General features: G+C 52.5%; 1 protein-coding gene across 1 annotated transcript in view; it reads right to left on the minus strand.

The window, feature by feature from the left end:
• The window catches only part of THTPA (thiamine triphosphatase), a gene marked incomplete at its 5' end in the record, with an annotated part of 143,953 nt that extends 125,225 nt beyond the window's left edge, over positions 1-18,728 (minus strand). Inside the window, one exon of the mRNA XM_078640612.1 lies at positions 18,593-18,728. Coding sequence (XP_078496738.1) covers positions 18,593-18,728 — 136 coding nt within the window. The remainder of the gene's footprint in view (positions 1-18,592) is intronic.
• Between the last annotated feature and the right edge of the window lie 809 nt (positions 18,729-19,537).

Consider the following 19,537-nt stretch of genomic DNA (forward strand, 5'->3'; position numbering starts at 1 on the left):
AATTGTGGCCATAGCTAGATCAGGTGGCAAGCTCGCCGTGTGGCGTGCCTCGGCAAATAGCTGTCCAATATGGCGTTGCAGCAGGTCCGCTGTACGTTTGAAAAATTCCGCTGGGAATCCGTTAGGTCCCGGCGTCTTCCCCGGCTTCAGGGACGTTATTGCGTCTCCTATGTCTTCGAGCGTGATCTCTGCCTCCAGTTCCGCAGCGTCCTCCTGGGACAGTTGCGGAACCTCCATGTCGCACAGATAGTGGTTAGCGTCCGTCTCGTCCCCCAGGGCCCTGGCTCTATAAAAGTCCTCGTAGTACGTGGCGAAGGCCTCCGCTGTAGCCTCGTCTGTACAGGCTGTTCTATTCCCTGTCACTTCAATCCTGTCAACCCATCGCGCCGCCCTTTCCCTCTTGCTCAGCCACGCAAGGAGTTTTCCCGATTTGTCACCTACGTCGTAGAGGCGGTGGATTGTCGCCAGGGCTTGTGTGCGTGCCTCCCCCGTGACCAGTTCTCTATAGTGTCTTTGTGTGTCTAATAGTTTTCTAAGTATATTCTCTTCCTTTCCCTGGTGGTATTCTGATTCGAGGGTTAAGATCTTGGCCTCTTCTGTCGTAACCGCATGCTGCAAGTCCCTCCTGGCAGTTCCCAATCTGTTATTAACACGATCCCTAAGGACTGGCTTCAGTGCTTCCCCGGAAGCTTGTTTCCTTCCCAGTGTAAGAATTGGCTTTTGTAGTCTGGTCTGCCCTGTTCCCATGATGCACTGGGCCAGGGACAGACTAATTTGCATACAGCCAGGTTCTGAAACTGGGATGGTGCAATGAGCTAAAAAACGGTGTTGGATCTAGCCCTGATCTCTTGACTGGGTGAGAGTACTCTGCTTAATTCAGAGACTCTGTCCATCACCACCCCTTGTTGTAAATAATTTTGTCCACCCTAAGCGTGGAAGGGTATACTCAGATGTGAGTCCCTTGCTCATTGCACCATCAGGATTCAAGCAAGCCGGGCCGAAGACGGCTGAAATGCCAGAAACCGGTCCCCGTAAGCTTGTTTCCTTCCCAGTGTAAGAATTGGCTTTTGTAGTCTGGTCTGCCCTGTTCCCATGATGCACTGGGCCAGGGACAGACTAATTTGCATACAGCCAGGTTCTGAAACTGGGATGGTGCAATGAGCTAAAAAACGGTGTTGGATCTAGCCCTGATCTCTTGACTGGGTGAGAGTACTCTGCTTAATTCAGAGACTCTGTCCATCACCACCCCTTGTTGTAAATAATCAGTGCTTCCCAGAGCGTGATCCTCGATTCTACTGAGCCCTCATTCTCCGCCATATAGACCTTTATGTCCGCTCTGATACCCTTCAGTATGTCTGGTGTTTGCAGATCCCATGCTGCGAGGCGCCATCAATCAATCAATCAATCAAGGCATTTATAGAGCGCACTACTCACCCGGAGGGTACCAAGGCGCTTGGGGGGGGGGGGGGGGGGTACCGCTACTGCTCGAACAGCCAGGTCTTGAGCTTCTTCCTGAAGGAGAGGTGGTCTTGGGTCAGGCGAAGGTCGGGGGGGAGGGTGTTCCAGGTCTTGGCGGCCAGGTAGGAGAAGGACCTTCCTCCTGTTCTCGCTCTTCGGATGCGGGGGACGGCGGCGAGGGCGTGGTTGGTCAATCGGAGGTGGCGTTTGGGAGCGTAGAAGTTGAGGCGGTTGTTGAGGTAGCTCGGGCCTTGGTCGTGTAGGGCTTTGTGTGCGTGGGTGAGGAGACGGAAGGTGATTCTCTTGTTGACGGGGAGCCAGTGCAGGTCTCTCAGATGTCCGGAGATGTGGCTGCGTCGGGGGATGTCGAGGATGAGTCTGGCTGAGGCGTTCTGGATCCGCTGGAGTCTCTTCTGGAGCTTGGCGGTGGTTCCGGCGTAGAGGGCGTTGCCGTAGTCCAGTCGGCTGGTGACCGTCTTCCTGGTCTCGGTGGGGATCCACCGGAAGATCTTCCGTAGCATGCGCAGGATGTTGAAACAGGACGCGGAGACGGCGTTGACTTGTCTGGTCATGGAGAGGGAGGAGTCCAGGATGAGGCCCAGGTTGCGTGCGTGGTCTGTCGGTTTGGGTGCGGTGCCCAGGGCGGGGGGCCACCAGGAGTCGTCCCAGGCGGAGGGCGAGGAACCCAGGATGAGGACTTCCGTCTTGTCTGAGTTCAGTTTCAGGCGGCTGGTCGTCATCCACTCGGCTACGTCTTTCATCCCTTCGTGGAGGTTGGTTCTGGCGGTGGCGGGGTCGTTGGTCAGGGAGAGGATCAGCTGGGTGTCGTCGGCGTAGGAGATGATGTTGAGGTTGTGTTGGCGTGCGATGGCCGCAAGGGGGCTCATGTAGACGTTGAAGAGGGTGGGGCTGAGCGAGGAGCCCTGAGGAACGCCGCAGATGACCTCCGTGGCTGCAGATCTGAACGGTGGTAGGCGGACTCTCTGTGTCCTTCCAGCGAGGAAGGAGATGATCCACTCCAGTGCCTTCTCCTGGATTCCGATGTTGCTGAGGCGTTGCACTAGGGTGCGGTGGCAGACAGTGTCGAACGCCGCGGAGAGGTCTAGGAGGATGAGGGCCGCTGTTTCACCGTTGTCCAGCAGGGCCCGGATGTCATCGGTGGCAGCGATGAGGGCGGTCTCGGTGCTGTGGTTGGCTCGGAAGCCAGACTGTGAGGGGTCGAGGGATCCGTTCGTCTCGAGGAAGGCGGCCAGCTGCTTGTTGACGGTCTTCTCGATGAGTTTGGCTGGGAACGGGAGGAGTGAGATGGGGCGGTAATTCTTGAGTTCGGTGGGGTCCGCTGTTGGTTTCTTTAGTAGAGCGCTGAGTTCGGCGTGCTTCCAGCTCTCAGGGAAGGTGGCGGTGTCGAAGGAGGTGTTGATGGTGTCACGCAGGTGGGGTGCGATGACAGCGTCGGCCTTGTTGAAGACGTGGTGGGGGCAGGGGTCGGTTGGAGATCCGGAGTGGATAGAGGTCATCGTGCAGATGGTGTCTTCGGTGCTGATCGGGGTCCAGGCGCGGAGGGTGGTGGTGGGGGGCCGTGGTTCGGTCGTGGCGTGCGTCGGTTGAGTGCTGAAGCTGTTGTGTATGTCCGCGATCTTGTTGTGGAAGTAGGAGGCGAGGGAGTTGCAGAGGTCTTGCGACGGGGTGATGTCGTTGTTTCCGGCGTTGGGGTTGGAGAGCTCTTTCACGATGATGAAGAGTTCCTTGCAGTTGTGTGCGTTGTTGTCCAGCCGATCCTTGTATGCTGTTTTCTTGGTGGCGCGGATCAGTTGATGGTGCTTCCGGGTGGCGTGCTTGAGGGTGGTCATGTTGTCCGGTGTTGGCTCCCTTCTCCAGGCCTTCTCGAGGGCTCGGCAGTTCTTCTTGGAGCTCTTGAGTTCGTCGGTGAACCATGGGGCCTTCTTGCTGCCGGGTCTGCTAGGCGGGGTCCTCAGTGGGGCGAGGTCGTCTGCGCAGTTGCTGATACATTTCGTGAGGTTGTCGGCGGCCTGGCTGGGGTTCGCTGAGCTGGCGGGAGGGTGCTGGCTCAGGGAAGCGGCGAGCTGGTCTGCTGTGATCTTGTTCCAGTTTCTTCGAGCAACCTGTTGCTGGTGGTGGTGGATCGTGGATCTTCTGAAGGTGAAGTGGACGCAGCTGTGGTCCGTCCAGGGGAGCCCGGTGGCGTGGCTGAAGGCGATGTCCTTGCTGGAAGAGAAGACAGCGTCGAGTGTGTGTCCGGCGAGGTGGGTGGGGGTGGTCACCAGCTGCTTGAGTCCGAGGTTGGCGAGGTTGTCAAGCAGGGTGGCGGTGTTGCGGTCGTTGTTGTTCTCCAGGTGGAAGTTGATGTCCCCCAGGAGGATGTAGTCAGCGGAGCAGAGGGCGTGCGGGCTGATGAAGTCGGCGATGTCTTCGCTGAATTGTGTGCGTGGTCCCGGGGGTCGGTAGATGAGGGTGCCTCTGAGGGTGGTCTTGGGGTCCGTGTGGATCTGGAAGTGCAGGTGTTCGGCGGTTGTCAGGGTGTCGTCGGTGTTGGTCGTGATGCGGATGGTGTCCCTGTGGACGATGGCGATGCCTCCTCCAGTCTGATTGCCGCGGTCTCTTCGGGTGATCTTGTAGCCCTCTGGGATGGCGATGGCGATGTCGGGCGCTGAGGAGTCGTTCATCCAGGTTTCCGTGAGGAAGGCGACGTCAGGAGTTGTGGTGTCGAGGAGGTTCCAGAGTTCGATGGTGTGTCTGTGGACGGAGCGGGTGTTGAGTAGGATGCACTTGAGGTGGTTACTGTTGGTGTTCGGCTTGGCGGGTGCTGGTGCGGGGCAGGTCCGGATGCAGGAGAACTTGCAGGCGTGACAGCTGAAGGGTCCGTGGGTTCGTCTCGGGGTGGCTCGGTAGCATCCCGGGATTCAGCCGGTGTTGAGTGCGCTGAGGGTGGCGACGTCGTACGTCCGGCGGGCGGGCTGGGGTCTGCGGGGGCCAGGGGTCCTGGCACTGGGCGCGGTCCAGGCGAGGACGGGCGCAGACGGGCTTTCCTTTGGCGCACCTTCGGCGCTCAATCGGTGCTCCCGCTGCGCGCGTCCGGCTTCTGGCGTCAGGCTACTGGCAGCAGGTAAGGAGGAGCAGGCAGGGGGTGTGGGGGCGACCAGGCCGTGGTGGGCGCAGTGGTCGCCCTTCTCCCTCTTCCCAAGTGTACATATAGGGGGGAGTGGTCCGAGATTCCCCGTGCTTTATAGTCCGCTAAGTCATTGACCGTGATTTCGTGCCTTGAGGTAAATAGGTAATCTAGCCTGGAAAAGACCTTGTGAGCCCCGGAATAAAAGGAGTAGGCCTCCTGTGTCGGGTGGAGCCATCTCCAAACATCCGTGAGGCCCAAGGTGTGCATCTGTCTAGCCAGAGCCGTACCATGTCCTGCTGTACGTGGGGATCCGGATCTATCTCTAGTAGTACACATTACATCGTTAAAGTCCCCTCCCACTATCTGAATCGTGTCTGCCGTGTCCAGAAGGATAGCTGTGACCGCAGTGAGGGTGCGTGCCTGTAATTTTGGTGGCGATACAGAAAAGGGGGTGGTGATGAACAGAGTGTCTGAATTAAGCAGACCACTCTTACCCAGTCCAAAGATCAGGGCTTGATCCATCACCGTTATTTATCTCACTGCCCCATCCCAGCTCAGAACCTGGCTATATGCAAATTAGTCTGTCCCTGGCCCAGTGCATCATGGGAACAGGGCAGACCAAACTACCAAGCCAATTCTTCACCAGAAAGGAGACAAGCTACCGGGGACCGGTTTCTGGCATTTCAGCCTCTTCGGCCCGGCTTGCTTGAATCCTGATGGAGCAGTGAGAAAGGGACTCATGTCTGAGTATACCCTGCCACACCTATAGTGGCCAAAAACGATACAGAAAAGGGGGTGGTGATGAACAGAGTGTCTGAATTAAGCAGACCACTCTTACCCAGTCCAAAGATCAGGGCTTGATCCATCACCGTTATTTATCTCACTGCCCCATCCCAGCTCAGAACCTGGCTATATGCAAATTAGTCTGTCCCTGGCCCAGTGCATCATGGGAACAGGGCAGACCAAACTACCAAGCCAATTCTTCACCAGAAAGGAGACAAGCTACCGGGGACCGGTTTCTGGCATTTCAGCCTCTTCGGCCCGGCTTGCTTGAATCCTGATGGAGCAGTGAGAAAGGGACTCATGTCTGAGTATACCCTGCCACACCTATAGTGGCCAAAAACGATACAGAAAAGGGGGTGGTGATGAACAGAGTGTCTGAATTAAGCAGACCACTCTTACCCAGTCCAAAGATCAGGGCTTGATCCATCACCGTTATTTATCTCACTGCCCCATCCCAGCTCAGAACCTGGCTATATGCAAATTAGTCTGTCCCTGGCCCAGTGCATCATGGGAACAGGGCAGACCAAACTACCAAGCCAATTCTTCACCAGAAAGGAGACAAGCTACCGGGGACCGGTTTCTGGCATTTCAGCCTCTTCGGCCCGGCTTGCTTGAATCCTGATGGAGCAGTGAGAAAGGGACTCATGTCTGAGTATACCCTGCCACACCTATAGTGGCCAAAAACGATACAGAAAAGGGGGTGGTGATGAACAGAGTGTCTGAATTAAGCAGACCACTCTTACCCAGTCCAAAGATCAGGGCTTGATCCATCACCGTTATTTATCTCACTGCCCCATCCCAGCTCAGAACCTGGCTATATGCAAATTAGTCTGTCCCTGGCCCAGTGCATCATGGGAACAGGGCAGACCAAACTACCAAGCCAATTCTTCACCAGAAAGGAGACAAGCTACCGGGGACCGGTTTCTGGCATTTCAGCCTCTTCGGCCCGGCTTGCTTGAATCCTGATGGAGCAGTGAGAAAGGGACTCATGTCTGAGTATACCCTGCCACACCTATAGTGGCCAAAAACGATACAGAAAAGGGGGTGGTGATGAACAGAGTGTCTGAATTAAGCAGACCACTCTTACCCAGTCCAAAGATCAGGGCTTGATCCATCACCGTTATTTATCTCACTGCCCCATCCCAGCTCAGAACCTGGCTATATGCAAATTAGTCTGTCCCTGGCCCAGTGCATCATGGGAACAGGGCAGACCAAACTACCAAGCCAATTCTTCACCAGAAAGGAGACAAGCTACCGGGGACCGGTTTCTGGCATTTCAGCCTCTTCGGCCCGGCTTGCTTGAATCCTGATGGAGCAGTGAGAAAGGGACTCATGTCTGAGTATACCCTGCCACACCTATAGTGGCCAAAAACGATACAGAAAAGGGGGTGGTGATGAACAGAGTGTCTGAATTAAGCAGACCACTCTTACCCAGTCCAAAGATCAGGGCTTGATCCATCACCGTTATTTATCTCACTGCCCCATCCCAGCTCAGAACCTGGCTATATGCAAATTAGTCTGTCCCTGGCCCAGTGCATCATGGGAACAGGGCAGACCAAACTACCAAGCCAATTCTTCACCAGAAAGGAGACAAGCTACCGGGGACCGGTTTCTGGCATTTCAGCCTCTTCGGCCCGGCTTGCTTGAATCCTGATGGAGCAGTGAGAAAGGGACTCATGTCTGAGTATACCCTGCCACACCTATAGTGGCCAAAAACGATACAGAAAAGGGGGTGGTGATGAACAGAGTGTCTGAATTAAGCAGACCACTCTTACCCAGTCCAAAGATCAGGGCTTGATCCATCACCGTTATTTATCTCACTGCCCCATCCCAGCTCAGAACCTGGCTATATGCAAATTAGTCTGTCCCTGGCCCAGTGCATCATGGGAACAGGGCAGACCAAACTACCAAGCCAATTCTTCACCAGAAAGGAGACAAGCTACCGGGGACCGGTTTCTGGCATTTCAGCCTCTTCGGCCCGGCTTGCTTGAATCCTGATGGAGCAGTGAGAAAGGGACTCATGTCTGAGTATACCCTGCCACACCTATAGTGGCCAAAAACGATACAGAAAAGGGGGTGGTGATGAACAGAGTGTCTGAATTAAGCAGACCACTCTTACCCAGTCCAAAGATCAGGGCTTGATCCATCACCGTTATTTATCTCACTGCCCCATCCCAGCTCAGAACCTGGCTATATGCAAATTAGTCTGTCCCTGGCCCAGTGCATCATGGGAACAGGGCAGACCAAACTACCAAGCCAATTCTTCACCAGAAAGGAGACAAGCTACCGGGGACCGGTTTCTGGCATTTCAGCCTCTTCGGCCCGGCTTGCTTGAATCCTGATGGAGCAGTGAGAAAGGGACTCATGTCTGAGTATACCCTGCCACACCTATAGTGGCCAAAAACGATACAGAAAAGGGGGTGGTGATGAACAGAGTGTCTGAATTAAGCAGACCACTCTTACCCAGTCCAAAGATCAGGGCTTGATCCATCACCGTTATTTATCTCACTGCCCCATCCCAGCTCAGAACCTGGCTATATGCAAATTAGTCTGTCCCTGGCCCAGTGCATCATGGGAACAGGGCAGACCAAACTACCAAGCCAATTCTTCACCAGAAAGGAGACAAGCTACCGGGGACCGGTTTCTGGCATTTCAGCCTCTTCGGCCCGGCTTGCTTGAATCCTGATGGAGCAGTGAGAAAGGGACTCATGTCTGAGTATACCCTGCCACACCTATAGTGGCCAAAAACGATACAGAAAAGGGGGTGGTGATGAACAGAGTGTCTGAATTAAGCAGACCACTCTTACCCAGTCCAAAGATCAGGGCTTGATCCATCACCGTTATTTATCTCACTGCCCCATCCCAGCTCAGAACCTGGCTATATGCAAATTAGTCTGTCCCTGGCCCAGTGCATCATGGGAACAGGGCAGACCAAACTACCAAGCCAATTCTTCACCAGAAAGGAGACAAGCTACCGGGGACCGGTTTCTGGCATTTCAGCCTCTTCGGCCCGGCTTGCTTGAATCCTGATGGAGCAGTGAGAAAGGGACTCATGTCTGAGTATACCCTGCCACACCTATAGTGGCCAAAAACGATACAGAAAAGGGGGTGGTGATGAACAGAGTGTCTGAATTAAGCAGACCACTCTTACCCAGTCCAAAGATCAGGGCTTGATCCATCACCGTTATTTATCTCACTGCCCCATCCCAGCTCAGAACCTGGCTATATGCAAATTAGTCTGTCCCTGGCCCAGTGCATCATGGGAACAGGGCAGACCAAACTACCAAGCCAATTCTTCACCAGAAAGGAGACAAGCTACCGGGGACCGGTTTCTGGCATTTCAGCCTCTTCGGCCCGGCTTGCTTGAATCCTGATGGAGCAGTGAGAAAGGGACTCATGTCTGAGTATACCCTGCCACACCTATAGTGGCCAAAAACGATACAGAAAAGGGGGTGGTGATGAACAGAGTGTCTGAATTAAGCAGACCACTCTTACCCAGTCCAAAGATCAGGGCTTGATCCATCACCGTTATTTATCTCACTGCCCCATCCCAGCTCAGAACCTGGCTATATGCAAATTAGTCTGTCCCTGGCCCAGTGCATCATGGGAACAGGGCAGACCAAACTACCAAGCCAATTCTTCACCAGAAAGGAGACAAGCTACCGGGGACCGGTTTCTGGCATTTCAGCCTCTTCGGCCCGGCTTGCTTGAATCCTGATGGAGCAGTGAGAAAGGGACTCATGTCTGAGTATACCCTGCCACACCTATAGTGGCCAAAAACGATACAGAAAAGGGGGTGGTGATGAACAGAGTGTCTGAATTAAGCAGACCACTCTTACCCAGTCCAAAGATCAGGGCTTGATCCATCACCGTTATTTATCTCACTGCCCCATCCCAGCTCAGAACCTGGCTATATGCAAATTAGTCTGTCCCTGGCCCAGTGCATCATGGGAACAGGGCAGACCAAACTACCAAGCCAATTCTTCACCAGAAAGGAGACAAGCTACCGGGGACCGGTTTCTGGCATTTCAGCCTCTTCGGCCCGGCTTGCTTGAATCCTGATGGAGCAGTGAGAAAGGGACTCATGTCTGAGTATACCCTGCCACACCTATAGTGGCCAAAAACGATACAGAAAAGGGGGTGGTGATGAACAGAGTGTCTGAATTAAGCAGACCACTCTTACCCAGTCCAAAGATCAGGGCTTGATCCATCACCGTTATTTATCTCACTGCCCCATCCCAGCTCAGAACCTGGCTATATGCAAATTAGTCTGTCCCTGGCCCAGTGCATCATGGGAACAGGGCAGACCAAACTACCAAGCCAATTCTTCACCAGAAAGGAGACAAGCTACCGGGGACCGGTTTCTGGCATTTCAGCCTCTTCGGCCCGGCTTGCTTGAATCCTGATGGAGCAGTGAGAAAGGGACTCATGTCTGAGTATACCCTGCCACACCTATAGTGGCCAAAAACGATACAGAAAAGGGGGTGGTGATGAACAGAGTGTCTGAATTAAGCAGACCACTCTTACCCAGTCCAAAGATCAGGGCTTGATCCATCACTGTAATTTTGGTGGGGCATAAACTGAGACAATTGTGTATCTGCGCCTCTTCCAAGTTCCCTGTACTCCTGCATATGTCCCCTGCGGGTCCAACCATGTGCGGGTGACGGTAAACGGTGTGGATTTTTTAACTAGGACTGCCGCCCCCCTGGAATCAGCCTTGTAACCTGCGTGCGCCAGCACCACGTGCCTACCTCTTGCTACGAAAGCGCATTGAGTTCCTCTGAGATGCGTCTCCTGAAGTAATATAATGTCAGGCGCTAGCTTTCTAAGATATGCATTCACTAGACCCCTTTTAATCTTTGACCCAAGGCCATTCACATTCCAGGAGAGTATCGTGACGCCAGAGCCCTCAGTGTGGTTATGATCTAGTGGGTCTGTCATTGTGTGTTTCTTCCATAGTTCCCCGAATGGCACTCGCAGTGGTGCGGTGTAAGGAGCGTATTGACATGCAGTCGCTGATTCTCAACATCCCCCCTTCCCCAACTCAAGAGAACTCCGTTCCCCCATGGACCCCCCCCCCTCCCCACCACCCTCTCCTTCCAGACTCCTCCCCATAGAGGACCGAGCTTTCAGCGGGAGACGGTCTGTCGCCCACCCCCTCCACCCCTTAACTCAACTAAACCCTTACCTTTCCCCCCAACTCGAAAGGCAGTGAGAACACCCGGTCCAGTGTTTACCTAGCCCAATGTCTCCACCAAAGCAAGGAAAGAAAACATATACACTGAACAGGGGAATGACAACCAACACAAGGGAGGACTGGGAACTTGCGTCTCCTCGTGCCTCCCGGCCGTCTTCTTCAGTAAGCCACTCTGCAGTGTTCAGGAGTGTGAGTCTTGCGTGGCGGAGTCGGTCCCGCTCTGTTTGTCGGATGAGTCTAGTTCCAGATGGTATATCTCCTTCTCCAGCGGGTGCATCGAGCCTCTCTCATCCCCAGAGTCTACTTCCCCAGGTTTCGAATCTCCATGGTCCGCTCGATCTTCATCGTCACCTTCCGATAGTGCCGAATGGCGTGGGATTTGTCGTCCTGCGCCTGCCGTGGAGGACCCTCCTGGCGATTCCGATCGGCCTCTCCTGGCCCCGGCGGGCGTGCGTGCGTGCCTGATATGGTGTCCCAGTAGCGCGGGAGTGGAGCCTCCTCGATGTCCGCCGTTGTGGCTTTGGGAGCCCCCATCCTACTCTCTCTCTCAATGACCTGTCCAATTCCTCGCGTCCAGCCATCTCTCTGCTGTTGAGGACAGGCCTCTCCTCCAGCCACTGCCAAGCGTCGTCCGGGTGCGTAAAGAAGAGTGATTTGTCCATGTATAGAACCTTAAGTTTCGCTGGGAACAGCAGCATGTAGGTGATATTCAGTGTTCTCAATTTTGCTTTCACCAGATCAAAAGAGCGTCGCTGTTTCTGGACCTCCTGACTATAATCCGGGAAGATTATGACGTTGGTGCTCTCCAGTCTGATCTCCCCCATTTTTCTGGCCTCACGAAGAGTGAGATCGCGATCTGCAAAGTTCAGGAAGCGTGCTATTACTGGTCTAGGTCGTGCACCCTCCGGGGGCTTCGCCAGCAGCGCCCTGTGGGCTCTCTCGATTATGAAGCACGCCGAGAAGTGTGCCGTAGGGAAGGTCGAGGTCAGCCATGTGTGGAGGAAGGCAGCCATATCGTTCCCCTCGATTCCCTCCCTAAAGCCCACAAAGCGGAGGTTATTGCGGCGTGCCCTATTTTCCGCATCATCCACCTTCCAGAGGAGTTGTCTATGGGATGCTTGGAGTTCCACCATTTCTTTGCGGAGCGTGGTAATGGAACCCTCTGCTTCTCCAAGTCGTGTTTCGTTTTCCGTGACCCGCGCCGAAAGGTTCCTGAAGTCCTGCCGGAGGAGGGTGACCTCCGACCCCACCTCGCCTATTTTAACTTCCAATGCCGCTCTCGATTCCTGGATGTCGGATCTTGAGGCTTGAATGGCTGCTAGTAGCCTATCAGTGTCTGGCAAGCCCTCTTGCGGTGCGCTGGGGTGTTCCTTCCCTGGGCGGGAGGTCGCGAAGTTGTCCATTGGGCCTTGCTTCAGGGATTTAAGAGCCGGATTGTTATTCTCCATGGCCACCCACCGACAAGGCGCACGCCTCCGGGGTCAATGAGGTCTACTTCCCCTCCTTGCACTGACAGATGTATTCCGTGCGGATCTAGTGAATACAGATATCCGTCGCCAAATCCCGCTCCGGAGCCCGGGATATCGCCACGCGTGTCTGTTCCCTGTCCGTTAAGTGTCCTCCACTCCGTGAGCTGACGGATAATCGCCTCTGTTGTGTCACAGTGTGGAGTGAGGATCTACCATTAAATGCGGAGGCAGGATGAGGCTGGTTTTGAATAGGAATCCCCACCGAGAGAATCCGTAGTGTCACTCAAGACTCCGGTGTTGGCTGGGTACCCTACTGCAGGGTCTCGCACGGCTTCCAAGTATTTGTGAACAGTAGTGGATGGGCAGGTGGTCAAGAGGGAGGAGGCCCACGCGGGTGGGGCGACGGGCGAGACTCCGGGCCGGCGATCTGGTACCACCCGGGTCAGGGGGGGCTCCGCTGACTTCTGGGCCTATCGCCCCAGCAACACAGCGCCGGCACTCCGGTGGTCACCAGTGTATGCGTGTGCCGCCTCTCCTCGACCGGCACCGCTTATCTCCAGATGCCGCCCACACCTCTGTCCGGAGCTGTCCGCCCCCCCTCCGTGTTCACACCGAAGTCGTCTCTCAGGCTGTTTGTGATCAGGCGCAGGGCCACCTCATTTGGGCGCCATGTTGGGAAAGGGCGGCCCCGTGTGGGCCGGGTTGTGTGAGGCCGCTCCCCGCAGTGTCAGATCTTCCGTGGGTGATGAGGACGCTGCCCCCGGTCTCGCACTCCAGTCCCAGGCAGGTCGCGCCGCCCCCCGGCGATCCCGGACCCCCAACTGCCAGTCAGGCCGCCATGTTGGTAAAGGATGCCGCTGTCAAGGCGCGGTGAGGGGGGGGGGACCCTCACTGCCCACCAGGGGTAGGCCGTGGGCCGTCGCCGCGGGGGTCCCAGGCTCCGGCCAGAGTCAGTTATGCTGTGCGGCGGAGATCCCCGGCGCAGCCTGCTGGATTCCCCCTCGCCCGTACCTCCGTCGGCAGCCGCGGCTCCAGCCTCCCTCGGATCCGTTCGTGCGGGCAACCAGGCAGCAGCACACTCCTCTCTCGTTCCGCGCCCCTCATCGCCAGCGCGATCACCTCCCGGCTGCCGCGTTCTGCTCCCGGTGCCCGGCCGAGGCTAGCGCCGAGCCTGGGGCGCCATCTTGGATTTGCCGCCTCCTCTGTAGTCGGACAGGGAACTCACGAAATACAGGCTCCCTGCCAGTCCGCAGACCCCCGCAGCAGCGTCAAGGATTCAGCTTTCCTTCCGGAGCTCAAAACATTGCTTTTTGAGTTTGTGGCATACAATGTAAGTCGGATTTGGTAAGAGACGGCCGGGAGCTCCCGAGCCCTGCGTCTAGCTCGGCATGCCGCTAAGCCACACCGGAAGCCAAAATCGCCTCTTTCTTGACCACCTTGGTGAATTCAGATACCCAGAAAGTAGAAGAAAGAGGCTTGGCAGATTATTTCGTGTGTTTTTGATGCATAATGCCCAAGACCCAATTTTCTGTAGCATCCCAGAGCCAAAATGAATATTGCCTCCATGCGGAAGGTCCCTGGTTCAGACTTCTTGGGGTCCATTGTTCTGGCATCGTTTGAAACAAGGTGTATATAAAGACGATTGGTTACGACCTCAAGAAGATCCAGAAACTCTACCAGGAGATTTCCCCCTGAAAGGATGTCTGCAAGCGGCTGCAGAACAAAAGGGGTTGGGGGTACTTGGGGGAAGGTTTGTGCCATGATGAAGTTCGAGGACATAAATCTTAGGGAATAGCCAATTTCCTGTCTTCAGCTGCCTGCTTGACCAACTCCTCTGAATGTGGACCAAAAAGATGCGGTCCTAGGAAAGGTAGTTTTAGGAAAAGAGATTTCTGACAAGGCTCTTCCTTCTATGTACAGAATCAAAAAGTCCCTCTGGCTGCCACAACTGAAACGGTTGGTAGGGATGAAGCTTTCAGAGTATTTGAAGCAATGTCCGAGATTAATTTAAGTTACTTTTGTATAATGTCAGTAAGTAACACACAATCCAAAATGTCTTCTAGGGCTGACTGGAGGTCCTCAAAACCCTTTGTTTGAATGGCAAAAACCATCTGAATGTTCCTGTTTACGGGGATGTTTAGGCTGCTTGTCTTTTGCATCTGTAGGAGGCTCATCTTGGGGTGAGGAAACGGATGGACATGAGCTAGATAAAAGGCATTGACGGTTCGACCCAGAGATATGCGCAATTCAACAAGCGTCACAGCGGGTCTTCATCAGAACTGAAAACACAGATGTGGACAGCCAAATCCAGCTGTGGTATAAGTATCCACACAGCAAGTCTTGTAAAAAGCAAGGATAGATTCAAACAGCAATAATGGCACAATTATATTTATATAGAATCCACCATCCGGTTAGAATCTTCACATCGGTAGAGCAAATAATGCAAGAAGAGACCTACAAATTGATTTGTAGTGGTTCATAGGTAGAATCCACCATCCGGTTGGAATATTTACTCTGAAGTTGCAGTGAATGCAATTTGGCGACCAGTACTTAAATTAATTTTAAGCAGTTCTCAAATAGAATCAACCATCTGGTTGACATAAAATACTTGAAGTCTTCACCGCCCGCGTACATGTCTCGCGGTTGCTGCATTCACTGCACTACCATATTGAAGATTCCTAACCTCTTTTTGAAGTTTTCTTGAATGACATCTTATTTTCATTGCATTTCTTTTGTTTTTCTCACTGGGAGTCAATACTATGCATGGTTTGTGTGCTTTTTGGGTTGCATTTCAAAATTGTTTGGGGTAAGGGCGAAGATTTTAAGTAGTAAGGATGTGGTTACTGAAGAGGAAAGGGTTAGCGTTGGGTTACAAAACAAATAAATGAAACAGGGCAGGAAGTGGTTTTGCTCAGTTCTGGGGATGAACTGCGCTGCCCAGTGAAGGTGTTGTCTTTGTTCTTGAAGCGGAGAGGCGACTTTGAGGGAAGGATATTTCTGAATACAGTAACGGTTTGCCTTTGAAGCAGTTTCAAGTGATATAGGTCCTGTGGAAAGTTTTAACTGGACTTAATGCTTATGATTATGGGACACATTCTTTTAGAACCAAGGCTGCTACAGAGACGTCTTGTTTGGGTAGGTCTGAAAAGCTAGTGAAGAAAACAGGCAGGTGGCACTCTAAATGCTATAAGACGTATGTCCGGTTCAGTACACTAACTTAGGTGAAGTTTTACCATGTTTAGCGAATAAGTTTCCTTGTTCTTATTGACGTAGGCTATGTTCAGGAGTTCCGTAGTGTGCTCACATTGGTCTGGAACGTTGGGCATTTATTTGTTCCTTGGTTGGCAAAGCAACCAGAGACTGCGTCTTTTGGCAAGAAACTTGGTCTTGATGGAGCATGTGTTATGGTACCTTGGTGGGGCAGCAATGGGATGAGTCTGAGAGACAATTACTTCTTTGTTTAGCACAGTTCTTTGAGGGAAGAGGCTGCCCAGATCTCCTGGTACTGCATTAGTTGAAAATGACTTTGTACAGTTATTGTCGATTTATGTTGTAGAATACTCGGAGGCTTCCTGTGTATAAGAGCAGGATTATTGCAGAAAGGAAACAGCAGTTATCTTCAATACAAGCTGGCCAGGCACAAACTGTCTCAACCTAGAATGTCAGGAAGAGTCAGAGCCATCTACATTCTGGAATATGTGACATAGGGCAAAACAGAGGAAAAGCATGGAAACAAAGGTAGGATAAATATACAACACATCTTCTCTCGTTGAAAACAAACAACATAAGAATCAAGAAAAGAAAACCAAACGAAGAAATAAAACTTAAGACAGAAAAACAAAATAAAAAATTAAGGCGATGAAAGGAACACATCTCAACTCTTTGAACAAAAACTAATCACAACAGTAATCATTCAGATACAAAGGTGGTCTACGACATCTTTGAGACTTGGAAATGATCATAGAGGAACTAGGACAAGGAAAAGGAACAGATTGATTAGAAAGTCCACAGCTAAGCCGGGTGTATAAGAGCAGGTTTATTGCAGAAAGGAAACAGCAGGCATCTTCAATACAAGCTGACCAGGCACAAAATGTCTCAACCTAAAATGTCAGGAAGAGCCAGAGCCATCTACATTCTGGAATATGTGACATAAGGCAAAACAGAGGAAAAGCATGGAAACAAAGGTAGGATTAATATACAACAACTTACTTGTTGAAAAACATGAAAAGTAATATTTTCTGCCCAAAAGATGTGGTCAGGAACCCACATTTTGTCGACAGAGCTCGAACAAAGAAGTATTTCCAGGGGAGCTAAGAAACAGAGTGCAATTGAGAAACAAAGGTAGAAGGTAAACCGTGCGATCAGAGAGTTTTGCACCAGTTTGGGAATTTATGTTTTGAAGCATGTTGACATAGTTCAAAATAATCAAAACGTATTTTGGTAGGATAGGATACACGTATCCATTTTGGGTAATGAATATTACTTGGATGAGTTGTAGCTGATCGAGCAGATTTTGGGGGAGCATTTGTGAGGATGAGGTTGGTAAGATCAGACAAGCATTGGCAAAGCCAGTGCATCTCACCTATGAGAGCTATTGGCTTTGGCAATTTTTTGTAGCCATGCTGTGCTGTACCGCAGTGCAGAAGCTTTGCAGTATGTCTAAAACGATTTTAATAAAGTGCTATGATGCAGCCAGGGCTAATGCACTTATGCACTTTTTTTGAAAAGTGCATAGGCGCTGGATGCATCCTCGTGCTTTTTAAAAAATGTTTTAGCAATGGTGTACAGCAGTTGCACTGCTATACAGCGTGGCTACCAATAATTGCCAAAGTCGTCCGTGCCCATGCTATACAGCATGAACAAAAGGCAATGGCAGAGACAACAGTCTCAAAGATGCCATCTATTTGCTTTGCCAATGCTTGTTAAGTCTCTGCCAACACCCCTGTGATTCTAAGCTAATCAGTTACTCTCCCCATAAGGGGAAAATATTTTTTTAAACTATCACATAAAGAAAGTAGTGAAAATACATTTGGAAGTAAATAACATATGTTGCCACAATAAAAGATAACATATGTTGCCCAAATAAACATCCATTTCAAAGGAGCAGAGGGCTACTTTTAAGTGTGTGTGGCAAAGTAAAACACAACTGCAAGAGGTTCAACAAGGATGACGAGGAAGAAGATAAAAAAAGTAGTACTTTATTTACAGCGTGATCGGTGGAAGGACAGCAATCAAGCTAAAGAAATCAGTACTTGGTCCATGCTCCAGCTAAACGAAGAGGGAGTGAAGCCAGCACGCACTGGCCAATTAGAAGGCCACAAAAAAGAGTGACAATTAAGCCTACAAATGTTAAGCAATGGGCGGGCTGCAAGCTACCTGTATACAATGCCTCTCCCAAGTGAGATCGCATGCACTTTTGCAGGCGAGGTCTAAAAAAAAAAAAAGGGGGGGGGGGGGATTAGGCGGGATAGGAAACTTCAATGTTAGTGTTTTCCTAGTTGATGGTGGTTAACATTAGAATGGATATAATGGGGGTTGTTGCAGGGTATGATCCTTGGTGACTTTGGGGGGGGGGGTCTGGTCAGGGAACAAGAGGGTGGATAAGGCGAGGAGGTCATGGGATGAAGATGGGGTGACTTTAACATGGGTAGCGACTAATGGGCCAGGGTGAGAGTGTATTTGGTAGTTGAGTTAAAGGAAAGTAGTAGGATAGGTTAATTTTGGATGGAATTTGTTTTGCAGTATTTGTGTATTAGTGAGGAGGAGTTTTTAGTCAGTAAGGTGTTTACGTACGGGTTTGTTATTTAATGATCAGACCTGATCTAGTGACGCAGTCTTTTCACTTTACTTGGTGTGGAGTGAATTATTTGCGCCGGTTCGTCCAACATGCAATGCTTACAACACACTGTAGACCCGTGTTCCAGGCACGCACTGCCCTCATACCGGCCGGAGTACAAATTGTAGAATGCACTAGTCTTATTACGCACCGGACTTCAATCCCCAGCAGGCACTGCCAGACTGACAACCACAGGCCAGCTCCCACAAGACTTAGACTCACGACAACTGCACTCACCACCAGCATATACTGCCAGTGTGGGACCCCCTGGATCTACACACGCCGTTAACCTGACAAGGGACTTACAAATGTTAGCCTCTACTGTTAGGCTCAGACAATTTTGAGCACTATTCCAGCTCGGTTACCATCACAACACAACCAAAGCACTAGGCAGCATACACCTGCCATCAAAGAGCACGCTGAGCCCTACGCACGTCACAAGCGCCAGGCTACAGTTCTCTTCCACGCCCAGGCTCACTGAAGCTACTCTTTCCTCTAACAGTGCCGTAACGCAAAACACGTCGCCCCCATGCCATGCAAACATTCTCAACCATATTTTTTGTTGCAGATTTTTATAGCGTGAAATCGACCCGAAGGTATAGGCGCGCTTTACACGAGTACCAGTTACCTTATACAAGGACGGCAGCTCTGGCCGTATGGCCACAACCTTAAACTACAACTAAAGGATTATCGCACGCATGAAGTCGGACAGTACCCACAGCTGCTGAGTTTCACCTGACACCGCCTCTTCTTACAGCCGGCACTGGCAGCTCCTGCCCGGATATCTCGTCGCCTCACCTGCTGACTACGAATCCCGGCGTGCCGCGAGCAGCGGAAGTAGGAGCAGGAGGCGTGGAGGTGAGGGTACACTCAGGGCGTGGAGGTGCGCAGCCGCAGCAAGAGCGGCGAGTGGGCTGTGGCGACCGGGGACAAGGATGGCCCGGAGTCGCGCACAGGGTAAACAGGAGGTCCTCTGAGCATTTTTATTTATTTATTTATTTATTTATGCATTTTTATATAGCGCGGACTTTACCCGAAGGTGTCAGAGCGCTTCACAATAGGAACAGAACTGATACATGAGAACATTGCGCCTGCCCGAGGCCACCCGGTGGCCATCAGGAGGGCGGGCCCTTAGTCACGTAGGGCTGCCCCCGACCCCCAGCTATGGTTGCCACCCCTCCTCAGGGCAGGTTGCCTGGTGGAGGTGGGCGGACCTGTGACGCACGTCCGGGGCTGGCAGGGAGAGGGTGTATCTCCCCCTCTGGCCGTTGTGGTGGCCTCTTTGCCGCTCCGGACGTTGCGACGAACACGTCGGGACACTCTGTCCGGTGCCCCCGAAGGTCGGCCGGAAGTCGGTCTGGACGAGGCATGTCTAGCGTCGGGTGTTGTCTGCTGTGGTTCGCCGCCGGCGTGTTTCTCTGTGGTGAGTCGGGAGGCTGGCGGGGGTTACGGCGTTTTCATTGAAGGGTCAGCGGTGGTGCCTCTGCCCCTCCGTGGGTCGGGGGGCATGCCTCTGCCAAATGCCCCGGGAGATTTCTAGCCCGTCTCGGCTCAGTGCGCAGAGCGTTCGTCCTTAAACTGAAGGTTTTACAATATATACTTTCCTCCTATGCCTGTATGTGCAGGCAACCGGTGCCCATTTTCAGCCTCTTATGTGTAGCGTG

The sequence above is a fragment of the Lissotriton helveticus genome, chromosome 5_1, assembly GCF_964261635.1.
Source record: "Lissotriton helveticus chromosome 5_1, aLisHel1.1, whole genome shotgun sequence".
Taxonomy (NCBI): Eukaryota; Metazoa; Chordata; class Amphibia; order Caudata; family Salamandridae; genus Lissotriton; species Lissotriton helveticus.